Source organism: Theobroma cacao, chromosome 5, assembly GCF_053813885.1.
Source record: "Theobroma cacao isolate CCN51 chromosome 5, ASM5381388v1, whole genome shotgun sequence".
NCBI lineage: Eukaryota > Viridiplantae > Streptophyta > Magnoliopsida > Malvales > Malvaceae > Theobroma > Theobroma cacao.
In genome coordinates, this window is record NC_142643.1 from 38,242,182 (window position 1) to 38,264,122 (window position 21,941).

At 31.1% G+C, this 21,941-nt stretch overlaps 1 protein-coding gene and 1 pseudogene across 3 annotated transcripts; both read right to left on the bottom strand.

Moving 5' to 3' along the window:
* Positions 1 to 2,051: 2,051 nt before the first annotated feature.
* LOC148762852 (uncharacterized) lies at positions 2,052 to 6,929 on the bottom strand (annotated as a pseudogene).
* Positions 6,930 to 19,145: 12,216 nt separating this feature from the next.
* On the bottom strand, positions 19,146 to 20,519 carry LOC18599299 (uncharacterized). Of its 3 annotated transcripts, none has more exons than XM_018121917.2 (3): positions 20,153 to 20,519; positions 19,766 to 20,061; positions 19,146 to 19,386 (listed from the first exon to the last, which is right to left on the bottom strand). In XM_018121917.2, the coding sequence occupies exons 1-3, from the start codon at positions 20,162 to 20,164 to the stop codon at positions 19,323 to 19,325; spliced, it is 372 nt and encodes a 123-aa protein (XP_017977406.2). In that variant the 5' UTR covers positions 20,165 to 20,519; the 3' UTR covers positions 19,146 to 19,322. The 3 variants fall into 3 exon arrangements, with proteins under 3 accessions (XP_017977406.2, XP_017977409.2, XP_017977408.2); XM_018121920.2 differs by having other exon boundaries at positions 19,741 to 20,061; positions 20,153 to 20,518; XM_018121919.2 differs by having other exon boundaries at positions 19,796 to 20,061; positions 20,153 to 20,513.
* Between the last annotated feature and the right edge of the window lie 1,422 nt (positions 20,520 to 21,941).

Sequence of the window (21,941 nt, forward strand, 5' to 3'; positions counted from 1 at the left end):
AGAACTTTGCTAGAGACTTATAAATAAATTGAAACTTCTGAGAGAAACAAGATTCAGACGAAGTGTTGAGAGATATTATAATCCTAGATTTTTTATTAATTGAATTTTCCTAATAAAATTTTACCAATCAGCTTTTGGACTTAGTTTAGTTATTATTTAGTTTTACTTTTACTTTTAATTAATCACTTTAATTTGGTTGTTTGAATAAGATTATGTTGTATTAATTTTAGTACTTAGTAATAGTTGGTAAAATTCTCTATGAGATTCGACACTTTACTTACTATTATATTACTTGTTATGGCTTGTGCACTTGCGTGATAAAATCAACAACGATGGATAAAAATCATATTTCACATAAAGAATTTTTTGTTCATATAAGTTATAAACTTCACCAACATCCTGTTACTTATATTTTATTCTTTTTAGGCTTGGTAGCTCAAAAAACACCAATCTCGATACATTACATTTGAATGAGATTAGTCCCAACAAAACTTCCTATTATGAAATATGTGGAGAATTATCAGATATATGGTGATATCTCATAAGGTTTCTATCCCACATTGCCTAGGTACAAAAGATGTTAGTGCTTTATATAAGCAAACTTATCATGGACTTGTTGTAAGTAAGAAAACAAAGTGAGCTCACGTGCACACGAGATGGGATCAAGCCTTAAGAAAATGTGAATTTCCCCTTTCCACACACAAGTGATATTTTTGTACCTTAACACACCTTAGTTCTCACTAGTTTCCTCACTACCAAAAAACAGTCTATTTTCAACGGAATTTTTCGTTGAAAATAGGCTGATTTTCATTGAAAATACCTTTTTTTGACGAATTTCCTACAAAAAAAATCCATTGGAAATTCAGTCACTAAAATCCTCGTCAGTAATACTTTCCATTGAAAATCCGTTGGAAAAATATGATTTCTGTTGGCTACCCCATTGGAATTCCGTGGGAAATTTCATTGGAAACTATTGTGAAAAGAATTTTGTTGGAAAAAAAATTTCGTCTGAAATAATTCTATAAGAAATGAATTTCCCACGGAATTTTCCTTAGGAATTTTTTTTCCGACGGAGAATTCCGTTGGAAATTTCCAACAGAATATTCCGTTGGTGATGTATTTCCAATGAAAATTCTTTTACTAATTTTTAATTGCATATCTTTTTAGTAATGTTTTTCCAACAAAAATGATTAATTTTGATTTTGATAATAAATTATTAATTCCCATTCACATTTACTTTCAAAATATATAAAGGAAACACACATTAAAAACCGAGATTCAAAGTGAAATTCATACAATTAAAAATTAGCCTAAACACATAATATCTAAAACAATTAAACACATATGAATATAAACCTAAATGTGTTATTAAACAGCTATACTAAAAAGTATCCAAGTGTAGTAGTGAAAAATAGACATCATATCATAAAATATTGTGTTCTTGCTTGTTAAGATTTTAGCTTGAAGGTCCCACATTTCTTTGTTTTGAGAGCGCATTAGTCATGATCATGGTTTTCATACGTGTCATAAATTCACTCATGCTTTCCGCCATTACATTCTTAATTTTTTCATGTATTTTCCCACGTATTTCCTCACGTATCTTACCCAACTTTTCTGAAAGATTTTTTACTTTTTCTTACAATGCAATTGCGGGACTGGTAACGTTTAAGTTGATAGGGCCACAAGCAAACTCTGATGTTACTACATTGCTGTGTGTTTCAGTAAGTAAAGTTGTAGTGGGCACCCGAGTACCAAACCCATACACGTGAGTGTGTGTAGTCTCCATCCTTCCAATTGCTTCAGTCTAAGCATGCGGATTGAATTCTGGTTGAGAAGATAAATCCTCACTATACTTTTGCGATAGTACAAAATTATACATTTCCTACATAAAAAATTAAATAATAATATTATTTAACTAGATCGTCAACTTTCAAGTGAAGGTTAATCAATTTTGTACGTACACTTGTAGACTTGGACTTGTTATCTATAAAATCACTACGACCCCCTAAACACTTATGAGTGCAGTTGAACACTTTCAAAAAGCTAACATCTCATTTCATCTCAGTTGCCTGCATTTATTTACAACTATATATACTCAATCATAATCAATATATATATAGATATATATATATATATAAAAATAACATGTAAGGAAAAACCAAAGTCAAACTACTAAACATACAATTTAAATTTAATTTGAAAGAAAATCATACATATAAATGCGAAGTTAGATTAATTCATACCATCCTTTTTACATGAACCACAAATAGAACCGAACCGCCAATGTGCTTTGGAATGCTTCCTCTTTTTGGTGTTAAACGATTTTACCTTGCTTTTCTTGATTTGTTTTGCCATTCTTCTGTACCCCATATTGTATCGATGAGGGCATCCCATATTTCATTTGTGATCCATTCCCTTGACATGCCTTTGCAATCCCTAATGTTGTTTGGTTTAGCTTCTATCATTGCTTTATTCTTTTCTGCTGAAAGCATATCTCTTAACTAATCGGAACAAATTTTATCCCATATTCATCGAACCAAAACATCTTGATTTGCAGACCAAACACATTTTTCCTACAGCAACATAATAGCGTAATTAAAACAATTGATACAAATTAACTGAAAACAAAAAGTTATAATTTAATTGAATAAAAAATATAGTACCTGAAATTTTTTAAACATTAACTCCTTTATATCATTAGGGACTTTCCTCCATGTCGACCATGGACCATGGAACTGATTTTTGATGATCCTTATTATTGTAGCTATGACCCATCGCTTGAAAAAAGTAATGGTAGAATATAAAAGAAAATTTTTATATATTAAAATTTATAACAAACATAACAATTTCATTATAATACAAGATAACATACCCCTCCCCAATAGTAGTTATACGCAATCCGTCTGATGGATTTACAGGAGTTTGTAATCCTACACAAAGCCCCCTACTCCTTGACCTTGAGGATGTATCATCTGCACTTGCACCTAAATCAATAGATGGGGATCTACGAGAATTGTGAGTAGATGTCTCATTTTCTACTTGCTCTGCAGATGCACCCAACAAAGAAAGTGGCTCAGAGGGCACATCATTATACTTCTGCTACATCTGTGATTGAATGGATAGATCAGCAAACGCACTAGCATTTGTAGACAAGGACATACTTCCAGAGGCATTTGTTGATCTAGGTCTCGATTTTGAATGCTTCTCTTTAACCATCGTTCTTGTAATATTTTTTTGTTAATATTCGGACACAAATTATTTTCAATAAAATTGAAACAAAGTATAAAAATCATCAACTTACAACAATGACAAGTATGATTATTCATTTGTACAATCAAAGTTGTAATTATATAGTATTAATTTCAACATTTATAAATATAAACTTTCGGTTATAATTTTATAACATGTCAAGATCTTTCAATATTATAAAATTCAAGCTAAACAACTATGTAACAAAAAATATAAAACCAATATCATATATGCCTACCATCATCAATCACTTTCAGAATAAGCAAACTCATGTTCTTCATTATTATCACTATCATCACTAAAAGTTTTGCAGTCATCGTCTTCAAGTTCATCTTTATTTTCATCTTCATCTTCATTTTCATCTCCTTCCATGTCATCTTCTTCATCTTCATCTCTTTGCATGTCATCTTCTTCATCCTTAATCAAGAGATTAACCTCTTCATAATCACCACTTGCTAAAACTGTAAAGTTATCAAGTTCTTCTGTTGTAGTACCATTAATTGAAATAGACACATTTTTTTGGTATACTTCTTCATTCAAATCAATTTCATTTTCTCTATCTCCACTATCGAGAATGTGAAATCTACTCCCAGCTTTTGTTTTAAATACTGCCCACCTATCACGTCGATCTCTTTTGGTTGATGGATAACTACTATAATAAACTTAGTGAGCTTGTGCAGCTCAAACAAATGGTTCATTAGTGGTAAGTATTGAGTTATATTTAATGTCAACAAGACCATGCAAAAGATCTACCTTAATACCTTTTTCAATGTCAAACCAATGACACTTAAATAGCACAACTCTGTTTCTGATACCAAAATATTCCAACTCGATTATATCCACTAAAATAGCATAAAAGTCACGTTCATAATTATTGTAAAAACTCTTTTTTTTTATACAAACCCTATTATTCATTGTCTTATGATTTTGGCCGAAATCTAGGGCGTGAAACTTGAAACCATTTACAAAATATCTTTTGTAACACCTTATCATACGTCTTGGACCATGAGAGATTTCAAGTATACGTGGGTCAATTTCATCCTTATGTTTTGCAACCTACGAACATGACATACAAGATCAAAAACTAATAATTACATAATTAATGCCTCAATCTTATCAAAAGTTCACTTCTAATTTACATAAACTTACATAATTTTTAAACCATTTCACGAATCTTGCATCACGTAATTTCTCCAATTCATCTTCCGATATATGCACAACATCTCCCTTGACCATTTCATCAAATATCTTATCATCATATCCACAATTTAGTGATTAAGCTCATTCTTATGATCAATCATTTGAGTTTATGGTAGAATGGTACTTACTTAATATATGGGAGCATCTTTTCCCAATTCATTAAAACATATAGCTCAGCAGCATAAAATTCATCCTCATCTAAAAATCGAGATTTATCTAATGGACCAAAAGCTCGCCCAAGATGAGTAAAAATTGAAAGACGACCAAGAGAGTCCACGTCTCTCCTATCATCATTATGTGGCACTCGATTTAATCTTGTTCGCATAATAGGTTCAAAATACCATGAGCAAAACAAGGAGATTTTCTCGACAATATAAGCCTTACATATAGATCCTTCAACAAAGGCTCGATTTTTTACTTTCTTCTTCAAATATTGTAAAAACCTAAAAATCACAATATTCATCAAACGTAATAAGTATCTTAAACTCTTGTAATAAACTATTTGAAAACAAATAACAATTATAATACCTCTCAAATGGATACATCCATCGATACTGGATGGGTCTACCAACCTTTGCCTCATAAGGTAAATGAATCGGCAAATGCTCCATAGAGTCAAAGAACCCGGGATGAATGATCTTTTCTAGTTTGCATATAGTTTTACATATTTTTCCTTGCAAAGCTTTCATATGATCTACAGGTATTTCAGTTACGTACAAATCTCTAAAAAAGTGAGATATCTCAGTAATCGTATCCCAAATTGAGTGAGGCACCATATCACAGAAGATAATTGGGAGTAATCGTTGCAAAAAAAATGACAATCATGACTTTTCATCCCATAAAATTTGTAATCAATTCCATTAACACATCGAGATATGTTCGACGCAAAGCCATCAAGTAATCTCAATTATTGCACCCAAGCACAAATATTTTTTATTTCCTCCTTATTTAAGGTGTACACAGCCTTAGGCTTGAAAATTTTTTCATTATTTTCCACCAATTTCAATTCTGGCTACTTGCAATACACCTTCAAAACTTGTCGTGCCTTTAAGTTGTTTTTCGTCTTTCCTTTAACATCCATCATTGTGTTGAATATATTCTCAAATACATTACGTTCAATATGCATCACATTTAGATTGTGACGAATAAGAAACGTATGCTAATAAGGCAGATCCGTAAATATACTCTTTTTCACCCAATTATGACTTACACCGTAACTCGAAATCTTCTGGTCACCACATTTTGTTCCGAATAGGAGATGAGGAAACGAATTCAAATGTAACAATATTTCCTCACCTGATAATCGAGGAAATGGTGAGTCATGTTCAACTCTTTTTTTATTAAATTTATCTTTCTACCTCTTAAAAGGATGATTAGGTCGCAAGAATTGCCAATGACAATAAAAAAAAAAACAAGGTTTCCTACCATGATCCAATATGAAGGACTTAGAATGTTCCATGCAATAGGGACATGATAATCGTCCATGAGTACTCTACCTTGACAACATATCGTAAGCAAGAAAATAATTAATTATCCATAATAATGTTGCCTTCATATGAAAATATTGTTTCTTATATGCATCATACGTGACAACACCTTGAGTCCATAATACTTTCAACTCATCTATCAAAGGCCTCAAGAAAACATCTATGTTTTGACTTCAATTTTTTTCCCAGGAATAACCATATTAAGAAATATATATTGTTGTTTCATACACATCTATGGGGGTAAATTGTACACACAAAGCATTACTGGCCAAACAGAATAAGGTTTCGCAATCGATCCAAAAAGATTGAAACTGTCAGCACAAAACTCTAGTCTGACATTTCGAGGTTCCATTGTAAATAACTCATGTGTGCAGTTGAAGTGTTGCCAAGCCTCACATCAACAGGGTGTCTGAGGACTCCATCATCACTTTGGTTTTGTGAATGCCATGTCATATGTTCAACAATTTTGCATGACATATAAGGCCTTTAAAGCCTGGGTATAAGTGGCAAGTAACGCAAAATCTTGTAAGGTTTTTTCTTTTGCCTTTTCACATTTGATTTCCTCACTTTATACTGAGGATGCCCACATATTATACAATACTCAAAATTAGCAGTTTTCTCATAAAATAACATGCAATTGTTTTTGCAAGCATGAATTTTGATATATCCTAGTCTAAGTTTTGCTACTTTTTTTTTCATTTTATAAAATTAAGTAGGTAAAGTTTCATTTGATGGCAACATATTCTTTATTATATCCAACAATCTATCAAAACATGATTCACTTAAATTGTACTCTGACTTAACATTTAAAAGTTGCGACACAACTGAAAGCGTTGTGTGGTTTGAGCAACCTGACCACAAAGGTTCCTCTGCATTACTTAACAAATAGTAAAAGCTAGATGCATTTGGATTTGGATCTTCTTCCACAAACGTTGACTCATTTTCATAACTATAATTGAAAGTAACTTCCAGACCCATAACATCTTTAACCATTCTATTATATGGATTTCATAACTATAATTGAAAGTAACTTCCAGACCCGTAGCATCTCTAACCATTCTATTATATGGATTTTCTATTTTCTCTTCATATGTAGGTTCTCCATATTCCTCATGTTCATCATTACTAGCACATAGTTCAACTCTATCTCTACTTCTTAATGATTGTCCAACATCATGTTCCCCATGTAAACTCCAAATTGTGTAAGCACCAGTAAAACCCCTTTTAAGTATGTGCTCTGTCACCTTATCGGAATTTAAAAACTTCTTGTTACTACATTGAGAACAAGGATATCTAATTTTATTCTCTCACATAATTGTAAACTTAGAACGTGCAAAATGAATGAATTTATTAACTCTATTTACAAATTCATCTCTAATGTATCCATCAGAAGTTAAGTGACGGTACATCCAAGAGCAATCTCCCCGTCATTTTGTAATCCTAAGTGTCATAAAATATAACAGTCAAGAGTAATTTCTACTATTGTTTGCAATAAAATTTGTTAACAACTACATTCTAATACGAAAAACTAAGTTAACAATTTAAACATAAATTTTAACAAATAATTACATTTGAGAATAGTATAAATGATTTCATACAATAATAAAAACAAAAAACAGGATGGTATATAAGTGTAACTTTATAAACGAGTAGATAAATTCATATTCACGAGTTTATGTATGTATTAATGAGTACAAAATCCTATAAAACCAAGTGACTGAGAAATGGCCAAAACTTTTTTGCTTTTCCTTTTGGACAAAAATTAAGCACTATGAATTCGACCCTAAGTCATGATTACTTTTTTATGATAAAACTAATCAAATTCCAACATAGAAAAGGAATTGCTAGTTTTTTTAAAGTAAAGAGTTTTGATATTTTTATTATTTATTATAAAAAAATTAAAAAATATTTAGATACAAAACTAATTAGTCAATTTCCCAAAAAAACGTAAATAGTAATTTTTAAAAAAATTATACATATATTTTTTTATTTTTTCATATTTTATTTGGTGTATATCTTCTTTAGTTTAAAGTCGTTTTAAGGGAAGTGACCAATTAATGTCATGACTTGACCAATTAATGAATATGAAACTTAAAAGTCTCAAGTCTTCTTTGCTTATCATTTGAACAATACGTTTGGCTTTACTGCATCTCTTCGATAATGGATAAAAGAAGCATGAATTGGTTGGAAACGGTATAAAGTAGTTAATTTGCTATGAAATCCAATTAAGCCTTAAACCAATTATGCTAAAGTTAATTCAAGCGGTTGTGATCAGTTAGGTTTTGTTACGGATTTTAGGTTTGAGTGTAATGTTGTTCTTTTCTTATATGTGAAAAGTGCAATACAGAAAGGAAAACAATATTATTATTCAATATACACTGCAATCAAAAGCAAAAGACTCCATCAAATTAAGAAGGTAAATAAGCAATCAATCCTTACTATTTATGGGAATCAAAAATAATTTGGTGGGGGGTAAAAAGTACCTGTGCTGAGTGACACTAACAGAGAGTGTTGGAAGATGTGGACAATAACAGTAGAAGATGCAGAGATGAGAGAACAAAAGCTGAGCAACTGATTTAACCAGCAAACTTCTTTAGATTCTGCTAAAAGAGATTTACATGAGGAAAAAGATTTATAATAAACTTTACAAAACAAATTGACCAGCAGCAGCATTAAGCACTCAAAATCAGGCAACAATGTCCGCAAAGTGTATGCAACTCACTGCTTTTTCTGGACTGTACCCTGTTAATCACTATCTTCACTAATTTCTGATGTAACCTTTAGATAATATCTTCACAATCCCAAATTTTTAAGCTTTTCATTTCCAAATTAAGCTCAAATCAGCATACAAAAAGCAGTGCAGCATCCAAGAAAGGCCATAGCCTGCAAACTAGGTTTTTAATTGTTAATGAACACTCACATGTGAAATTAAACTCCACAATGTAAAGCAGATAGTAATGAAGAGTAGTTGCTTTATACAATCAAACAACAACATAAATTGGGAAAAGTAACTTTACCAGAGATGGTAGAATTTTCCAAGATTCTTGGCTTGATGAGCTTTGTTCAAAATTCTACTTCAAATCATAGTCATTATGTTTGTTGATATGCTGGCCTTGCAATTCAAAGAAGGAGATTGACATTGGCACCATTATAACCTTTTTTGAACTTCAAACTTCATCTTAACTTGCAGTAAAAGACTACTTAAATGAATTGTCAATTTCAATAAATAAACAAATTTGTGAGACTGGATATTATCTCTTCGATTTTAAATTACTTAATAAAAGCGATCATCTCTTCGTCTCTAAAAATTTAAATCCAAAATCTCTTAATTAAGATCTCAAATTTAAGAGCATAGGCTACATATTGGCTATTGTAAGATGGTAGAGGCAACTAGATTTTTCATCTTTGGGTGCTTATGATCTCTTGTGCAGTCCATCAAAAATCTTATTGGTATCAAAGCTGATACATAGTCAGGTTATTGAACTAACCAGTGGAAGAAAATTCATGAAAAAACGAGCATAGTTCTCGCCCATATAAACTGATAAACACATGCCAGAAACATCACAAAGAAAAACATATTACACCAAATTTCCACACCAATAGAAAAGTTTCTGGAAAGTTAAAAGGAGGAAAATGAAAATAGGCACATTGCTGACATTGCAGCAACTAGAAACTACTACAAATCAGGGCAAATTTGAATGTACCAATGTGAATTATGAGCGATTGACGCCTAGATATCTGGAGAATTATCAACTAGACTAAGAACAATATCAAGTATTGAAAAGTCTTTATTGTTCATTGATTCCTTAAGAGGCCGAATTAGTCAGATAGTGATTAACTTCTCTGGATATAGCTAGTGAGCCAACAAATGCGTTTCACTCTCTGCTCTAGGGAAAGTGACGAGTCAGCCAGCAAATCGGTTTCAGCTAAGGGTCTCGGCACAAGAAGTGGATCAACCAAATGGATTTCACCCTTTGCTCTTGGGAAAGTGACGAATCAGGCAGCAAATCGATTTCAGCCAAAGGTCTCGGCACAAGAAGGGGATCCACCAAATGGGTTTCACCCTCTGCTCTCGGAAAAGTGACGAGTCAGCCAGCAAATCGGTTTCAGCCAAGGGTCTCGGCACAAGAAGGGGATCCACCAAATGGGGTTCAGCCTCTGCTGTCGGCACAAGAAGGGGAAGCAAAGTTAAGGATTTGGGAAAAGTGAGTGGCGCAAATGGGAGGGATTTGTAATTGAGTTATATCGGTTTGGTTTCTTTTGAAATTAAGTGAGGGAGTTTTAAAAACAGTTTGGGCGGGTGGTAGAATTGGCTAAAATCTAATTCATTTAACATTTGGTCAGAAATTCAAAGTTTTTACCCTAATACAAATTTAAATATTTTAAATTTTATTAATAAATTAATTTTTTTATATTATTCAATATCAAATATAATGTTATATTATTAAATTTATTATATATATTAATGACACAAATTATATGTTATATTTCATATATATTACAAAATTTGTATAATTAATTATCAATATAATTTTAAAAAAGTATGGTAATAACTAATAAAACTAATAACTGTAATCATATAAATTAAATTTACTATAACCTTACATATAAAACATATTAATATATATATGTAGGATATTTTAATATCCCATATACATACATATATATATATATTAACTTATAAAGTTATATCAATTAAAAAATATAACTTGTACTTTCATATTAATACAATAGGCTATATATATATATATTCTATAGCTATGATTCTAATTTGTATATATAGATATAATAAATTAATATATTTTAGATATATTATATTAGTAAGTTTATTATAAATCTATCTTCTTAATTTATATATATTAACTAATTACAATTAAAATGTTCATAAAGTATTATTACTTTTTGTTTAATTAATTATTATATCTTATCATGTATTTTTATAAAATTAACAAATTTATTTTGTTCTTTTTATAAATTCTTTAATGTTATAAAATTAATGAATTTAGAATTATTAATTTATAATGTATGATTTAATAAAGTTTTACAATTATAACGTTCATAAAGTATTATTACTTTTTCTTTAATTGATTATTATATCTTATCATGTATTTTAATAAAATTTACAAATTTATCTTGTTCTTTTTATAAATTCTTTAATGTTATAAAATTAATGAATTTAGAATTATTAATTTATAATATATGATTTAATAAAGTTTTAAAAAATGTGCAAAAGTAATCAAAGGAAAACATACTTAAACTTTTCAATATTATAAACTTTAATATGTATATATTTGCTTTTATTAATATCTATTTTTTTATAAAAGATCAATAAAATTTATAAAAAGTATAAAATATTTTAAGAAAAAAAAAACACTATTACCAACGGAATCTTCCATTGGAAAATCTCCGTTGGCAATAACTTTTTCCAACGGAAAATTCCATTGGAAAATTTAGCGAGCTTTTAAATTTTTGGGGTCTTTAAACTTTCCGACGGATTTCTAGCGGATAATCTTCCATTGGAAAATTTCAACGAAAATCCATTGGAAATTTCGTCGAAAAAGGTGGTGGGTGAAATTTTTTTGGGTGCTAAAAAATTCTCCAACGGAAAGATTTCATTGGAATATTTCTGTTAGAAATATGTCGAAAAAATTAACAACAATTTTTGTTAGAATCTCGTTGGAAATCTGTTGGAGATTTCCAACGAAATTTTTCAAAGGAATTTTTTTCGTCAGAAAAAAACTGTTTTCTTGTGGTGCCTCTTCTCTACTTAACCTTAATAGGTTTTTCTTTAATTTTTTGTTGTTCCTGTATTCTTGATTGTTTATGCTTTTCTACTATCCTCTTCACTACTTAACCTTGATGGGTTCTTCTTTAATTTTTTGTTATTCCTATATCCTTGATTGTTTGTGCAAGAGTCTGTTTTCCTTTTCTTTACTTAACCTTTAATCCTTCCTCTTCTTTGTTTTCTTTTTCTCATTACTTCCTCTTCTTTGCTTTCTTCTTCTCTACTTTTCTCTCACTATTTTTTTTCTCACCTCAGTTCTGACTGCTTTCCTCTTCTTTGCTTTCTTTTTCTCTATTTTCCTCTCCTCTACTTAACGTTTTGGCTTCTTCTTTTTTATTTTTTATTGTTTCAATATATTTAATTGTTTGTGCAAACTAAGTAAGAAGAGTCTACTTTCCTTTTCTCTGCTCACATCTCAATTCTCATTACTTTCTTCTTCTCTGCTTAACCTTGATGGGTTCTTCTTTAATTTTTTGTTGTTCCTGTATCCTTGATTATTGGTGCAAACTAATTAAGAAGAGTTTTCTTTCTCACTACTTTCCTCTTCTTTGCTTAACTTTTGATGGGTTCTTCTTTAATTTCTTATTGTTTCATATCCCTGATTATTTGTGCAAACTAATTAAAAAGAGTTTGTTTTCCTTTTCTCTGCTTAACCCTTAACCCTGGGTTTTCACTACTTCCCCTTCTCTGCTTTATTCTTCTTACTTTTCTCTCATTGTTTCCTCCTCTCACCTCAGTTTTTGCTACTTTCCTCTTCTCTGTTTTCTTGTTCTCTACTTTTTTCTTCTTTACTTAACCTTGTTGGATTCTTTATTTTTCATTTTTTGTTGTTTCTGTATCCTTTATTTCTCACTGTTTCCTCTTATCTGTTTTCTTCTTCTTTACTTTTCTCTCGTTGTTTCCTATTTTTTGCTTTCTTTTCTCTACTTTCCTTTTCTCTACTTAACCTTGCTACGTTCTTTCTTCTATATTTTTTGTTGTTCATGTATCCCTGATTGTTTGTGCAAACTAATTAAAAAAAGTTTGTTTTCCTCTTTTTTGTTTAACCCTTAACTTTGGGTTTTCATTGCTTCCTTTTCTTTGTTTTCTTCTTTTATACTTTCCTCTCAGTATTCCTCTTCTCTATTTTCCTCTTCCTTGCTTAACCTGCTTTCCTTTTCTTTTTATTTAACCTTTAACCTTGGGTTCTCACTACTTCCTCTTCTCTGCTTTCTTTTTCTCTACTTTCCTCTTACTATTTTCTCTTATCTACTTTCTTTTTCTCTGCTTAATCTTGCTAGGTTCTTTCTTCTTTATTTTTAATTATTGTATCCTTGATTGTTTGTGCAAACTAATTAAAAAGAGTCTGTTTTCCTTTTCTTTACTTAACCCTTAGCCCTGGGTTTTCATTGTTTCATCTTCTTCGCTTTTTTCTTTTCACTGTTTCCTCTTCTCTACTTTTCTTTCACTATTTCCTTTTCTTTGCTTTCGTTTTTTCTACTTTCGTATTCTCTGCTTAGCCTTGCTAGGTTATTTCTTCTTTATTTTTTATTGTTCCTGTATCCCTAATTGTCCGTGCAAACTAATTAATAAAAGTCTATTGTCACAGCTCAATTCTCGGGTTATGATCGGCGTAAAGACCTAATAGGCACAGCCCACTAAGCCCAAGCAAGCCTTTCTATATGCACTTGTACATTAGTGCATCCATCTATCATATTTCTTTAAGATCTATACTTAATAATGTTCAAATGTCAATTTCTTCAAACGCAATTCATAAAACCCAAGTGAATGCTCACATTGGCATCATAATTCAAAATATACATAGATAACTTGTCAAATGTATCTTAACAATTCACATTAAGCATACACAAAAACCTTGACCATCAGCGGAGTGACTCTAGATGAGGAATATGACTACTGAATGCCAAGATACCTACCAAAAGATGGACGCATGTGGACACCTCAATCTACGTTCCAACCACCCCTGAATCTGAAAACATGAAGTTAAAAATGTGAGTATAAACTCAGTGAGTGAACATATGAAAAGAACAAGCAAATGATAGGAAAGGAACAAGCAAATGATACGAAGAAATTTTGAAACCATGATGCACTTTAGTTACAAACAATGCAATTTAGTTTAATTTCTGGTAAAGCCTCTTAATTTAACCTTTGCTTATTTAATTCCTTAGCATTGAAAATCCATGATAAACCATGAAGTTGAAAAGAATGAAAATTTCGACAATGTTCATGCAAGATAAGCAAAACAGAAGGCTTCTCGCTGCAGCGAAATGACATTCTCGTTGCAGCGAAAATAGAGCCAGTGCACACCGCCCCAACCCGAGACTTTCTCGCTGCAGCGAGACTCATTTTCGCTGCAGTGAGAATCTGGCCAGATGAAGTTAGGGGAAATTTTCACTGCTATATGAATCCAATCCTATTGCAACGTAAATAAGCTTAAACACATTTGACAATAATCGAGTTTCAACAATTAATACAATCACATATAAGTTCCAAACCTCTCTCTATATAGTAAATATAAATATATATATATATATACATACATAAGCATATACACCACCACCGCCTCACCCAGCTAATGTGCAACCCCCACATCTCGCACATAGCTGAAGTCATTGTGTGCACCCCCACATCGCGCACAACAAATGCCATTATGTGCAACCCCCACATCACGCACAGGCCATATCACTGACCACACTCCCACGCCCATCATCACCGGCATGTGCATCCCTCACATCGCACACACGTATGGTTATATTTATCACACAATATTACTTATCAACATTTATCACATAATCATATATTTACATATATACATCAACATGATATATAAGCACACGGATCAATTACATTCACATTTTACAACGCAAAACGTTTCATTAAGGGCTTGTTCCCATGCATGTTTTAAAGGAAGAAAAACAAAGCATTTCGATAGATTCAATCAACCGTATATGCCCCAATCCCAAAACAATTTTTATGCAAGTTCACTCACCTTACGATAGCGGGATATTACATCGTTATTTGTTCGGAGGCGTATCTAGCTATTCCTACTTGTCGGTCGCTTGTTATTTCTTCCGGCACGACACTTCTTAGCAATAATCCAAACTCAATATATTTAATTATACATGCGTACAGCAGCACTTAAATCAATTAATCCTTAATCAAATTCACATTTTTCATCCTCATCATTCACTTATTATTACTATTATCATTATTATTTTAAAACTAACTAAATCTATTATTAATTTTCTTACTATTAACATTTACCTTTATATATTGTATTTACACTAATTTTCATATTTTAATTATTATCTAACAATTCTAGAACATTTATACCAAATAATTCAACTTATTCTCTGTCACTATATCACACATTCAACCCAATGAATTGGACTAAACCCAAACAACATACTTCATAATGGATCCATAAAGAAAAGGCTTGATTTTTAATTTTTAACCTCACTTGGGCTCAGATACTAACCCAAGTAAAATATTACAATCCACCAGACCTTATTTGCCAAAAATATTGTTGGAGGCCCAAAGGAATAATTATTATTTATTTTTATTTTATATTTTCTTTCTTTTTTTCTTATTTCTCTCTCTCTCTTCTGCTCCTCTTCCCCCTCGGTCGACAACACCTTTCTTCTTTCTCTTTTTCCTTTATTTTCCTTCCCTCCCTTTCCTTTCACTCACAAACCGGCAGCTCAAGCCTTGGTTTACTCCCTCACAAACCCAACAGCACCAGTCCTTGTTTTCTTTCTCAAAATTTACAGCAAAACTCTTTCTCTTTCCCTCTAAAAATTTACAGCACAAAGCCTCTCTCTTTCTCCCTTGGTCGACGGCTTCCCCCTTTCTCTCTTTCTCTCTTTCTTCTTTGGCTTTCCCTTGGCTCTCTCACAATCGATTTCTCAGTTTCTTCTTTTTTTTTTTTTTCCTTCTTCAAATAGCCGGTTTTGCCCCTCACAACCGACTTCTCTCTTTCATCTTTATCTCATATTACTTACCATTTTGGCCGACCCCTACCACCATAAAAAAATTATTTATTGACTCTTTAATTGACCACATGGGCGGCTGCCCATGTTGGTCTTTCTCTTTTTTTTTTTCTCTTTATTATTATTATTATTATTATTTTATTTCTCCCATTTAATTTTACTACATAATCCTCCAACTTTCATATTTTAAAATTCGATCTTTCCGATACGTATAAAAATTTTAATTTTCATCTATCTTTCTTCCTCTGCACGTGTACCATCAAAATATCGAAATTGTACTTCAACGCGGTATCACCATAATATTTAAATATTTACTTACCCCCGTTGGCTCGACTTAACAAAAATGAGCAGGTCTCACTTACGTCATTTATCTCCAAAAATTCATTCGTACTTCTTTTCCCCCACTTAGATCGACCATATGATCATTCTTCATAACTAATTTCGACATTCGATTAAATATTAATATTTTAATATTATTGTATTAATAAAATATTATTTATTCTAAAATTTTCACTTATCTCCTCTTGTTTCCTTGGTACCCAAAATACCTTATTATGCCTCAATTGGCATCCGATAAACTTTATTAGAAACTATATCAAAGTATAGGGTATTACATCTATTTTCCTCTTCTCTACTTAACCCTTGACCTTGGGTTCTCATTGCTTCCTCTTCTTTGCTTTCTTCTTTTCTACTTTCCTTTCAATATTTCCTCTTATCTACTTTCATCTTCGTTGCTTAACCTGTTTTCCTTTTCTTTTTATTTAACCATGAACACTGGGTTCTCACTACTTCCTCTTCTCTGCTTTATTCTTCTTTACTTTCCTCTCACTATTTTCTCTTATTTGCTTTTTTCTTCTCTAGTTTCTTCTTCTCTGCTTAACCTTGCTGGGTTTTTTCTTCTTTATTTTTATTCATGTATCCTTGATTGTTTGTGCAAACTAATTAAGAAGAGTCTACTTTCCTCTTCTTTGCTTAACCCTTAACCTTGGATTCTCATTGCTTCCTTTTCTCTACTTTCCTTTTCTCTGCTTAACGGGTTCCTTTTTCTTTATTTTTTGTTGTTCTTACATCTTTAATTGTTTATGCAAACTAATTAAAAAGAGCCTGTTGAATCCTGAGAGATAATCATTTTAATCTTTTTACACCGAGTTTCATATTTTGAAGAAACGAAAATTATCCTTAAAGACAATATATCACGTCTTGGACTAGTTTGAATTGTCATCTACTTCGACCTTTGGCCAACAAAATATAAAAAGAAAAGTAAGTAAGAAAAGAGTGAGGAAAAAGATATTATATTCACAAACATACAATATTTATAAAAGAAAAGCCCCCAAAAAAACCTTTGCCTATAATTGTTGGTAAAGGTGCCTTTTCATAGGCTTGGGGAACCTCTTACAAAGCCCTCCCTTACGTTTAACAGCTAAGAATAGCCTCTGCCACAATTTCAAACTTCTAGCTCGTAGAAGGTTGTTTCTACCTGTTGGAATAGTGAGCTAACCATTGGAGCAACGCTTGGCACACTGGTTGCTTACTCTAGTGTTTAGCTAGTGCACAAGTAGGGATATTAATAGGTAAGGCACTCGCTAATTTTGAAGTACCCGAACTCGAACCCTATAAAAAATAAACTACCTGAACCCTATTAACTACTCGAACAGTTTTCAAAATTACTACTTTAATACATCTCCACTACTATATAATTACCTTAACCCGTTTAAAAACCTGATTATGTAAAAAAATTATTAAAATACTATTCATAAGTACTCAATTACCCGAATCCGAATCTATATCCATATACAATAATATTTCTCTTACATATTCTCTATAATTTATTAATAATTAAATTAATTAAAACACAAAAATAATAAAATTTAAATTTAAAAAATCAAAAACAAATATCTCAAACATAATTAATAAATTTATTAGTTATAATTTTTGTAATGTTAACACAAAATAGAAAGTAAATATATTTATATTTGAAGTGTATATATACTAAAAGTATTTTAATATATATAATAATAATTATATTCCTTATAAATGAACTTAATATATATAAAGTATATATATTAAAAGATATTATAAGTTAATTAATAATTATAATTTCATGAATTAATTTATTAACTATACGAGTATGTTTTTAATTACATAAAATTAAAAAAATAATTACGTTTCAAAACTATTTTAATCTCAGAACTTCTCTTTATATTTATATATTATAAGTTTATATAAATAAAGTTATAATATTATAATTAATAATTTTATAAATTATAATTTTGTAATGTTAACGTAAAATAAAAAGTAAATATGTTTATATTTAAAATCGATATACTAAAAATATTTTAGTATATATATAATAGTAATTATATTTCTTATAAATTAACACAATATATAAACTATATATATTGAAAGACATTACAAGTTGATTAATAATAATAGTTTCATGAATTAGTTTAATTAACTATATGGATTTATCCTTAATTTTATGAAATTAAAAAAATAATTAGATTCTAAAATTATTTTAATCTCAAAAGCTCTCTTTAAGTATATATGTTATAAGTGTATATAAATAATTATATATGTACTATAATTAATAATTTTATAAGTCATAATTTTTGTAATGATAAAATAAAAAATAAAAAATAAATATATTTATGTTAAAAGTATATATATATATATATATATAATAGTAATTATATTCTTTTATAATATGATATGATATTCATATTATTTAAACATAATCAATAATTTAATAATTGTTTAATTTAAATATATTAATATCATCATAGTAATAATTAGAGTAACCATACTTTTCATATTTTTGTTAGTTTTTAACAAAAATGAATTACTTGTAAAATTAATAAAAATTATATATTTATAATTTAATTATTAAAATAATAATAAAATATTTATAAATAATATTCAAGTTCGGATAACGGATATTCAAAGGGTGATACCCGAACTTAATTTAAATAGTAAAATCACTATATGAATCCTTTCAAATTTGATTATAAGATATTTTAATTCTATATAATCGGGTAAGATATTCCAAAGTATCTTGTAATAGGGTACCCATTACCCTTACGAGAGGCCAGTATGCACAGTCTCCAGCCGCCCTGATCAGCTCGATAGCTCCACCCTGAGAGCCTATATCTGTTCGGCTGGTTGCGTTGATCTCCTGTTCTAGGTGCTCCCAAGGCATCCCTCCTCTGGGCTGATGTCGTGGTGCGTGACACATGTACTTCCCTTATAATTTCTGAAGCACTAGAATCTGTCTTTCCTCGCTTTACACGAGTACTTGGATCTGTTTGTGCAACAGCTTGTGCTTTCCTCCAATAGTGATGCATGATAAAAATGGCGACGAATCAGTTATCGTTTGCCCAAAAGCAAACGTTCCCATCGCTTGAGCATGTCGAAAATAAAAATAAGTAAAAATCTCTATAACTCTACTGAATAAGAGATTTATTAAAACTGATTTTTTTTACATCGGTTTCTAGGATTTAGTCAATCCACCTTACAGAGGAAGCAAAACCTTGCAAAGCGAAATAAGATAAAGCTCATAAAAGGGGCACACACAACTTAGAACTACTGATATTCGATAACGTTGCCATCAATTTGTCACTTGCTCTTTGGCCCATCACTTTGCTGCAAACTTTCGTTCTCCTGCTGAGCTATCAGTTCACTGGAACCAAAAAGGAAACAGGGAAGAAAGATTTAAGTAATATATTTCAAGAAAATGAATAAAGCTATTAAGAACAAGCTAGGGAACCTTTCTTTTTTTCTATCAATAGAACGAGGAATTTGGTATTTGAGAGTTTAAACTTTCCATAAATCATGCTGAGTTAGAGCGTCCACTGTCTCGGGAGAATCACTTTCTGATCCCCTGTTTGTCTCTGTTAGTTTTAACGATACCAGCCTGAAGGTGAAGGTTCTGTCTTAATTTAAACATTAGATTTTTCCGACTTAGTTAAAGTTTCAGAGTAGCAATCTTTCCTTGGTTAATTAGAAAAGCCTAGCCGTGTTGGTTTCAACGTACAAATGACTCGTCATCAGAAAATGACCGTTTATTATGGTGAGGGGCTGAGACCAACCGGAGAGAAGTAGTCAATTGGGCGGCCTTGGCGAAGTCATTGTTCTGTCGTGCCTTAAGGATTTGAAACATGAGGGTGAGGCGGAGCCTGGTACAAATACTCTGCCGCGTAATGAGCTCAGTCTCGTCGCATTCAGATAAAACGTCATCAAATTTCTCTTTAACTGGCCTTCGCCCTTCTCTGATTCTATTCTGGTCCTCCTTAATTTCTTGCATCTCCCTCTTCAACCGAGTTATGGTTGCGTTTAGTTTGACCGTCTTTCCTCTCTGCAATCAACAAAACCATGTTAAGAGCTCTATAGGAACAAACCCAAAGAAAAAAACAATGAACAATAACAACGCTCAAAGATATACCCACCCGAGTGTTCATTGGTGGCGGTTTAGAAAGGCTTTGGGAGATTAATAGGCGGCGCTTGACCCCCTTGAGTGCAATTCTTTCTTTCGGACAACAACGAATTTGACTGCTGCAAACGAACAGGGTAAGTTCTAAATTAAGAGGGGGGAAGCATCGTTGTGAATTAAATTTGATGAGTTTCCTCAACGGCAAAGCAAATCTATATGTATAGATTTATGCACAAATCTACTTTGCGCACACATGGAGATTGGTGGGCGGCTTGGGCGGGATATCTTCGGTTCATCGTGCGATGGTCCAACACAAAGAAGAGAAACGCCCGATTGTGTATGTTGCTTATTGCGCGGCCCAATGACGACAAGCCAACCCAGCAGCTTTTGGGAGAACCAATTCCTTTTAGTATTGAGGAGTTAAAGTAATCAAAGACATTACGTGGCATTTTGATTGATACATTGACAATGACGTAACCACTTTGGAAAGACTTTTGCTTGTTTTGAGGTGTAATTTTATTATTGACTCGAGACTTGATAACTCGGCGTGCAAGGCGAGGAAAATTCTTTCAGACGCCAACAGCAAAAATCTTGAGTGGATTTATAAAATTGTTAGATGTTCATTAGATTATAACTAAGAAAATTAATAAATTAACATAATTATAATATGAACACATATTATATATATACATATAAATTTACTTGTGGAGTTTAAAATTTTCATCATTAATATTTAGAATAATAATCTTACTAGCTAGCTAATTACTCTTTATGTTTTTCATATTTCATTTTTCGTTAATAATTTTTATCTTTGCTAATTAAGCATGTACAATGCACATCAAGCACAACTTACAATATTTAATGTAAAAATTTAATGTTAAATTTTTTTATGTTTTTATCACTTACAATATTTTATGTGAAAATTTTATTTTAAATTTTTTACTTTATACTTATTCATATTTTAATTTTATTTTAAAAATAATTAATTTTTTTATTTTAAATCGAAACATTAACTTAATTCATAGTATAATTGCTCTTTAATTACCCCTTATATAGAATCTTGAATCTGCTATAATCGATCCTCAATCTAAAATAGATTCTTCAATTAGATCATTTGTGCAATTGATTCGAAAAAGTCCATGTTAACCCATCGAGCTTATGAAATAACTAGTGATCGATTATTTTAAAAAAAAATTATTAATCCTATATTGACTTGAATAATCTAATGATAGAACCAGTACCCAAGATTCAAAACTTTGAACGCGTCAATTGTCTGGTCCAGTTCCGTTGATAATGACTAACTATTGCAATCACTGCCAAAACTAAGTTAATCTAATTGTTGAATGGTTCAGGCCAAATTGGTGTTAATGAAGAAGGTTAACCTGATTAAATTTCTTGATATGTCTTGGTACGCACGAGAAAACAAGGATAATGGAAGAAGACAGAAAAGAGCCTGTATGTTTAGCTTATAGGTCCAATAAGGAGAAAATGGCAGCCTTGTCCTGAGAAAGAAAGACGTTGCAGGAACTGGAATTTTCATTTTCAGACACTTCATCCATTACATTTTTTATTTACTGCGAAAATAGAAAGAGTACACACAGAAAGAAGAAGAACAAAAGAAAATGTGACGAGACAAAGCCTTTGGAAGGTATTGGAGGATCATTCTACTAGAGGCTGCATCCTTTTATAGATCGCTAGATTATGGGTCGTGTGTTGCACACGAGTTTCTTTTTATATATTTTTTTAATATTTTTCTCTTTTTTTCTATTACCTTCACGTGGTCAGAGAAGAAATCTTTTTGAGAC

Excerpts from the sequence above, each read along its gene's own strand:
- LOC18599299 (XM_018121917.2), bottom strand. Across the intron at positions 19,387-19,765 it reads GCCCCTCACCATAATAAACG|TGAACTGATAGCTCAGCAGG; the intron begins GTCATTTTCTGA and ends TTTTGGTTCCAG.